The following is an 8345-nucleotide window of genomic DNA, read 5'->3' on the forward strand; positions in this document are numbered from 1 at the left end:
TCACTTAAATCTCTTGACATGATCTATCGTCATGTAATATACTAAGTAATAAATTAACAGAATAAAATGATTATTTTTGGCTTGAATTCCTCATTTATGTTCTAAAAAAAATACCTTGTTAGTCAATGCATTTTTTTCCATTAAATGATCACATGCCAATCTGGAAAAAAAATTAGTAAGGGATCAAAACAAAACAAAACAGAAAAATATAATTAGTACTAACATTTTTTTCGGCATTCTATATAGCATATTTAAGTCAATTATGATATTCTAATTGGGCTGGAATATTTTTTTAGCTTCTCATTTTCAATAAAATTTCTAGGTTATCGTCATATTCTGAACATTAAAAAAATCAAATAATATAAAAAATACATTTGATTGAGACCTAGCTATAAAAAAAAGTAGGGTTTTAATCACTGTTATTCCGGGCTGATTTTTTTTTTTTACATACCGGTTTTGTTTTAAATAGGATAAATAAATAATATATACAAAAGAATACTATACAGAAAAAGAAAATAATATATACGAAATAATGGAGGCAGAGTTAGTGTTAGCAACAACACTAAAACATTAAAAGCTCAATAATCACAGCCGATGGATCGATCATAATCATGGACTGAAGAGTGATTGGTTGCATCCAATGACTGACACTGAACCTAGCCAGCAAAATTCCACCATTTCTTCTTTTTCTTTGTATGAGATGAGGGCAATTCTGAATCTGAATGACATGTGAAACAATCAAATGAAGATACACAGAACTTTAATTTCACCAACAACATTCAAAAGGCAAAATTAGTGTTTTATATTCCATGCTGATTTAAAAACAGATGAGGAAACCGCCTCTAAAATATTTCTTCAGGTAAAATTATAATTAAAAGTTATTTTCTCTCTCCCTTATTTTTCATAAATGATTCTGGCCTTCCTTTTATCTTTCCAAAGATCAAGGATGGTTCAAAGAAACCAACTCAGTAATAAAATATTGAGGAGATATTTTAGGATGGTTCAAAATTCAACAGGTATTGCAATATTACATAAAGCTGTAATAATGGCCAGTAAATGAATGAATTCAAATGCATGAACATATATGGTTCGTTAGCCAACTGCAACTCAGTGAACTCATCACATGCTTCACTTTGGAAAATCAAGTAGTGTGTGTATTCACAAGAGGGGTAAAATTTTCATTCCAATTGTTAGCTAGAGAGATCTCTAACTACATGTCTACAGATTGGTAAACAGGATTCATAGCATAATAAATAGTAAATGATAATGTGAGGAATACTTTGAACCTTCAGGAGGACATAGTAGAAGAGATTTAATGGAGCATTATCAAAACTGGGTGTGGGAATACATTAATTGTAACCGTCTACAGTTTAAGAGCTTATAAAAGATAAAAATGTTACCTCCTTCTGGATAAATTGAGTTGTAATGCACCTCTGCCCAAAAGCTCAGAAATATCACTGCAGAAATCACATGAGCCACAAACTTAGCATGTTGCTGAAACAGAACTAAAAGTACTATTGGTACTTAGATTATGCACCATAGTTGAAAATTAGGGTTGGTTAACTTCTGTTTCCATTTTTTGTTTTCACTTTTAATTACAAAACTATCAGCTTGTTTTCAACTTGTTTCCTGTATTCAAAGATTTGTAAAGGAAACAGGAAAAAAAATAACAAATAAAAGTTGTTTTTCACTACTTCCAGTGTAAATATTTGAAAATAAGAAACAAATTGAAAACAAGGATACAATTTTGTAATTAAAAGAAAACAAAAAACCTTTTCTGAAAATAAATGGGCCCTTACTTTTCTATACATATGCAACATATTACCATTCGTGAATTTGCTTATTTCATATGTTAATGTAATAAGTGAAACTGCTACCATCTATTCATTGGCAAATAAAAAAATTTGCAACCATAAGTTAATTAATTTATCAAACAACTTTTTTTAATTAAAAATTACATCATCAAAATATTCTCATCATTCTATCACTCTCTTCCACCCTTTGCTAGCAGTCTGACAGAGCTACATACCTTCGGCTTATTTGCATAGTACATACTATATATAGGCATTCATTTGCACTAGGAGAAGTCAGCTTACATAGATCAAAAACGCCATTCGGCTCAATTAAAGACCAAATCTTCAAAGATACTATTCACCATTAGATTCCTCTTAACAAATTCATCCAATGCCCTTCTTGGTCTCTCCCCCCTTTTAACATGACTAAAAACCATGTAATCAACTCTCCACATCAGAGCTTCTAGTGGCCTTCTTTGTGCGTGTCTAAAACACTGTAACCATTTTTGTCATTTTTTTTCTTAATTAATGCTACACCAATATCTTCTCGTATACAATTATTTTGTATTTTTGATCTTTCTCAATGATAAAAGTATAAGTAACCACCAAGAAGTTCATTTATAATCTAAAACATCATTCACATGCACACACGTGCACACATATATAAACTTAACAAGTACTAATACAATCTTACCTCTTTCAGACTTCTGTATCTGTGGAAGAATCTCGATGTAACATGTATCCTTAAAAGACGTAATAACAAAAATTTTGACGCCATACTGAAAGAACATGAGAAATGACCATTTCAGTCACAAAATTAAATGAGGATTTTACATCAACAAAAATGCAATGTTATCAGATTTTATTCACCACTTCAAATGTAAGATACACTGTTAAAATCCTACCCTTGGGATACTCAATTTATCCATAATTCCTACCTCTTCTCTCTTTAGTTCAAGACCTTCCGTATCCAGAAGCCACCTTGTACCGTGACTCATTTCAGTCAAGCTGGGTGGGACTCATTAAAGGGACAAAGCTCTCCTGGCTCCTAACCTATTTGATGCTAGCAGCCTATAACAGTTTTTAAAGCCCCAAACAACTTTTTATTAAATATAAAGATTATAATTCTAATCATTTGAGGGAGAGCCCTGGCACAACGGTAAATTTGTGCCTTGGTGACCGATTGGTCATGAGTTCGAATCCGGAAATAGCCTCTTTGCATATGCAAGGGTAAGGCTGCATACAATGACACTCCCCCATAACTTCGCACAGTGAGGAGCCTTCGGGCACTGGGGTACGTTATTTACTATAAATCTAATCATTTAAAATTTTGGATAAATTAGTGATTAAGTAAAAGGATATTTTGTGATTAAGAAAAAAAATGCCTAAAAACCCACAGGAATTTCTTTAACTATTATATGATCAATTTAAAATCCAGATAAAAAATTTAAGTAACTTCAAAATAGTCTGTAAAAGATCCAAAACATTCTTCAGATGCAAATCAAGGGAATAAGCATCCATGGGAATCAAAACGATAAATATTTTCCACTTTGAAATCTCAATTACATTTGCAAAGGCACTAAGCAACATAGCCAATAAAAAAGGAAAAGTATTATATACAAGGAAAAAATAGAATGAAAACTGTTTATTTCCTCATACCCAATCTGCAGCAGCCTGCAATGTGACATGATCACCCCATTCGCCACTTCTGGTACATCCACACAAAAAGCTAGCAGTGAACACAAAGGACATAAAATAAAGCCACATGATGAGAAATAACATAGCATAATGAGAGATATGCACATACTTGCTCATATTTCTCAAATAGTCACTATACGCCAAGGGAACATAACCAGCATACAGATCTGGGTAATATTTGAGCTGACACAAGACAGCAAAAAGCAATGTATCAATACCAATGAACATAAGGCAGTCCACTCAACAGGAAATAGGATGTACAGCAATGAACCTGTTGAATAATTTGCTCCCGCACAAATTTGTGGTGGTCCGGAGAACGATAGAGTTGATCTGATAAAGAACGAAACTGAAATAATATGACACCAATAAGGCACAGTTTCTATTGAAGAGTACTATTTAATGATCATGAAATTTTCGGTGATTCACTGACAAGGTTAGCAGTGTTCATAACAAAAAAGATTAAGAAAAACTAAAATATTTAGTTATATAACTGCAAATTTGTCAAATTTCCACCAAGTCATAATAAATTTTCTAACAAAATCCAACCACTACTCTACTAAACTTAGAAATAACTAACCTGGCAGTTACCATCTCCTTGAACCTTGCATTCAATCAGATCATATAACTGCAATCTAAGAAAGACCAAATTCCTAAATTGAGATAAATGCTCAACAACAAAAAAGACATAGATAAGACATACATTTTGTTGTAATTTAAATGCAAGGAAAAATAAAGGGGTTTAGTTCTGGAAAGTTTTGTCTCTAAAAATATTGCTTTGGAAGCTAAAATAGCAATTTCCTATATAAACTAGGTCATGAAGGTACCAAGTTATTCAGAAGCTTCATCACGAAGGCACCAAGTTATTCAGAAACCAGGTGTGACACTCTACTCAGACACATGGGATAATTTGATAGCTGTTCGCTCTACTCTTCTCTAGAGAAGCTCTGCCCAATGTATTAATGGAGCAACCATCTATGCAAAGGGATTTGGAAACATTGCTATATTCCTAGTTTTCTGCTTCTCCATTACTTTTTATTTTCAACTCTTGGGGATGAATTATCCTCACCTCACTTCTACTTCTCAATAAAAAATACTTTGTTTTTTAAAAAGGAAGAAAAAAAAATACAATTTTTTAAAATTTCTTAAAAGAGTGATTGAATGAATGTAAGAGGTGGGGCTTAGTGGTTAGTTTCCAATAAGAAATACACCCCCCCGTCAAACTAGCAAAATAGTAAGAATCTTTAGGGGGGGAGGGGGGGGGGGGGGAAGTAAGACAGTTTTTTATTGCGGTAGTGCAGAATTATACTAATATCTGCAAAACCACTCAAGCCAACAAATATAAAACATGAACAAGAGAAGTAAATGAAGACCTGTCTAGAAGTCTTTGATGATCTGATATTTCTTCGTCATCAGATGGTATTTTTTCATTGGTTTTAGGAACATGCTGCAAACATGAACAAGAAAAGTAAGTGAATGAATTGTTGCTTAAATTAGAAATTCATATCTATACTGTAATATTGCTTAAATTAGAAATTCATATGTATAGTGGCACAGAGCTACCACCCACAAAATAGTGAGATAGTGGGATAGCCACTAATCTTAACTATAGTTATTCTATTTAATTATTACATTTTTTATTTATATATTTATATATTATTAAATGCTATATAAATTATGTATTAATATTTAAATATCAGAGTACTGAATAGGGTGAAGAGTGACCCAATTTGAGGTGCATGCCCAACACCCATTATCACCCAATAAACCAAAAAAAACTTAGCCTCTTTCTAGTATCTCCCATCATTAGTCACCCCCTCACCCAAGAAAGAAAAACCTAGCCTCTTTCCCCCATCAGCCGCCCCTCTCCTCCTCTTCACCCAACAATTTTGCCTCACTGGAAATTCTAGAAAAGACGCAGAACAAAGGCTGTCTGATGATGGCACAGGTCGCATAGCCTGTCCAGCAATGGTGCAAACAGAGGAGTAGCCGCAAATTGCTGTTATTTTCTGCAATGATGGCCACAACAGCCAGGCACTACAAAACGAGTGCCTCAGGAGGGAGGGGGGCACTCCGCTCCGTCACCCCACAATTGTGGCGTGATAGCACACAATTGATTACCCTGGTCTTCAGTATATAAATTGTAATTATAAAGCTCTAGCCTCAAGTTTTATATTAGTGTATAATGAGGCACATAATTGATCTACATTGAACTTTGTTTCTCTAGATCTGAGCATTAATTAGTACCAATCCGGTTCCTACATTTCTATCAAGATTTTTTTTTCTGCAAGTCTTATTGAGTTAAAAGATCATCATTTAAATTTTACACAATAAAATTCTGTCCATGAAATTTACCAGAAATCATCCAAAAGAATACACAAATCAAATGGCGACTAATACAATAGGAAATTATAGTAAAAGATGACACATGATGACTTTAAAAAAAAATAAAGTGGCTGCACTAAAGCTACACTTACAGGAATGGGAACCATCTGGTTTAATCTTTTGCCAACTTCACCATCAAGAGATTCATCCGATATTTCCAATGAATCCCAGAAGTCATCACTAGTAGCAGTAGCAGGTACCTCTACTGATCCAGAAGACGAACCACAAACATCATTTTCATGCACGTCATTTTTTCTTTCACTTGGAGTTGGACCATAATTCCCCACTTCTTTCATATTATAGGACTCACCTACAGAGTTCTGGCAAGATTCATTGCCTACATGTTGTTGATAATTTATCATGACAATTTAAAAAAATCCATTACACAAAAGTAAAATAAAATAAACAAAACATCACAAAAAACTAATACAGAATGCAACTCCGTACCTAAGTTATCATTTCCATTTGAAGACTGAGGCCAATCTTGTGTATAAACAGATCCTTGCATTCCTTCATTCTCAAAATTGGATATCCCAGAAGCTACCATGGAATCAAGTTGCCATAATTCTTCTTGATAAGCTTGTGCAACAGCCTCGTCACTATCCACATACTGATGCTGACAAAAGCCTTCTGTAACATATTCAACTTGACTTAAATCAGGATCATATTGAGTTACAATACTAGGCGAATAATGGTGGGAAAGTGTGCAATCATCTAGGAGATGAAGACCCCAGCGAACAACATCGGGATCCAGTTCATATATTGCCATGTGCCTGCAAAACACATGTAACTCTAACTACTCCAGAAACCAACTTGCTTTACGTGTATTATGCCCCTAAAGAGTACAATTGCTGAAAATGGACAAAAAATAATAGTCAAACTAAATAAATGCTTTCATATGTGTGTGTTGCAGAACATAGTTTGATAAAAAACAATGAACTTTATACAAGGAGCGAAAATATTAATATGATTAAATGATGCTCTTTTTATCTAACTAATGAAACACAATTCATCATGGAAATATTGAAAACTAAAAGTATAAAGCCATCATTCATCAAATTCACCCTAAAAATATCTTATTAGATCAGGGCTTCACATCAACCCAGTTGTCCACATACTCCAGAAAACACTCAATCGAACCCATAAACCCACAAGAGAGAAAAAAAAAAAAAAAAAAAAGGGGATATCATCCACCATTAGACCCATTACAAATGCTTGTTTAACATGAAATCACAAAGACTAAAAGTTGAAACTTTTGCATCCAATAACACAAAAAGAACCTTTGATTTCCACTGCCAACACATCAAACTTGAAACATGCACACCAATGATCACTGAAGAAAAAACCCTAAACCAATATCCAGACACAAAAATCCCCGATCACCCAAAAGGGGAAAAATCAATTAAAAATAAAAATTGGAAGAAAGAGAAGAGAGAAATAGAAGAAAAAAATAGCAAAAAAAAAATGAAAAAAAAAACGAACCTTGGGAAAAGGAAAAGGATGAGAAAGCAAAGAAAGACGACAGGGAATGAAAAATGGGATTGGAAGATAGAGAGGGTGAAGAGGTTTGTTGAATGCTGAAGAAAACTAGACGAGAAAATGCACAATATCACAGTAACCAAGCAAATAAAACTCCGTTACTTTTACCCTGCAAGGTGACAAGTAATATCTCTATTTATATTAAAATTTAAATAAACAGGCATGCTTAATATTTATTATTATAATTATTAAATTTTACTTCCAATTAATTAGACAGGTATTATATAAATAAAATTTATAATAAATAAATATTTTAAATATGTAAATCATATCATTATAGAAAAGTGTGATAAATGAATATACTTAAATTATAGTTTTAGTTTTATAGTAGGCAATTTAAATTGTAATATAAAGTTATTTTTACTTATTGATAAAAAAAATATATGAAAACTAAATTTATAGATAGAAATTAAAAATATATAAATTAAAAGGGATAAACAGTTAAAAAAATCAAGTATATAAACAAAGAAAAAAGGAAAGGTAATTTGAGATTATTGAAAGAGAAATTTTAGGCTCCTTTGGAGTAACTTTTAGTTGTAAATTTAAAAGATTTTTAAAACAACCACCAGTTTTTAACTAACAAACCGTATAGGTAGTGTGCCAAATGCACCAAGAGAAGAGGAAAACTATTGAGAATGTCTAATTAAGACTAAAATACCATTTTGCTCAATTAAGCTTTTGCATTTTATTGTTTGGGAAAAAATAATGCATTGAAAGTGTAAAAATTGTTATCTAATCACAATTTATTGTATATGATAAATTTATTTATTTTTTAAATAATTATCTTAATTAAACGGTGATTTATGATTAAATAATAATATAAAATTATTTTACATTATAAAATTGTTTTATCAGTACATAAATATTAAATTCTCATTGTTTAAGGAAAAAAGTTATACATTGAAAAATTTATATTTTTTTATGGAATCATCC

At 32.1% G+C, this 8345-nt stretch overlaps 1 protein-coding gene across 4 annotated transcripts; it reads right to left on the reverse strand.

The window, feature by feature from the left end:
- Window positions 1-501: 501 nt before the first annotated feature.
- On the reverse strand, window positions 502-7529 carry LOC100811064 (OVARIAN TUMOR DOMAIN-containing deubiquitinating enzyme 9). Of its 4 annotated transcripts, none has more exons than XM_006589348.4 (11): window positions 7356-7529; window positions 6321-6724; window positions 5966-6210; window positions 4862-4935; window positions 4069-4123; window positions 3763-3837; window positions 3601-3674; window positions 3453-3522; window positions 2488-2572; window positions 1401-1457; window positions 502-718 (listed from the first exon to the last, which is right to left on the reverse strand). In XM_006589348.4, the coding sequence occupies exons 2-11, from the start codon at window positions 6640-6642 to the stop codon at window positions 657-659; spliced, it is 1119 nt and encodes a 372-aa protein (XP_006589411.1). In that variant the 5' UTR covers window positions 6643-6724; window positions 7356-7529; the 3' UTR covers window positions 502-656. The 4 variants fall into 4 exon arrangements, with proteins under 4 accessions (XP_006589411.1, XP_003536341.1, XP_040861795.1 ...); XM_003536293.5 differs by having other exon boundaries at window positions 3453-3501; window positions 7356-7528; XM_041005861.1 differs by having other exon boundaries at window positions 3453-3674; window positions 6321-6646.
- Between the last annotated feature and the right edge of the window lie 816 nt (window positions 7530-8345).

The sequence above is a fragment of the Glycine max genome, chromosome 10 (assembly GCF_000004515.6).
Source record: "Glycine max cultivar Williams 82 chromosome 10, Glycine_max_v4.0, whole genome shotgun sequence".
In the NCBI taxonomy this organism is placed as follows: Eukaryota; Viridiplantae; Streptophyta; class Magnoliopsida; order Fabales; family Fabaceae; genus Glycine; species Glycine max.

Bases quoted from the DNA above. Each gene is read 5' to 3' on its own strand.
- LOC100811064 (XM_041005861.1), bottom strand. From the start codon at position 6,642: ATGGCAATATATGAACTGGATCCCGATGTTGTTCGCTGGGGTCTTCAT. The intron at 3,675-3,762 runs GTTCATTGCTGT...GTCTTGTGTCAG, and splicing joins GGGAGCAAATTATTCAACAG to CTCAAATATTACCCAGATCT. The intron at 2,573-3,452 runs GTATGAGGAAAT...ATGTTCTTTCAG, and splicing joins TGCAGGCTGCTGCAGATTGG to TATGGCGTCAAAATTTTTGT.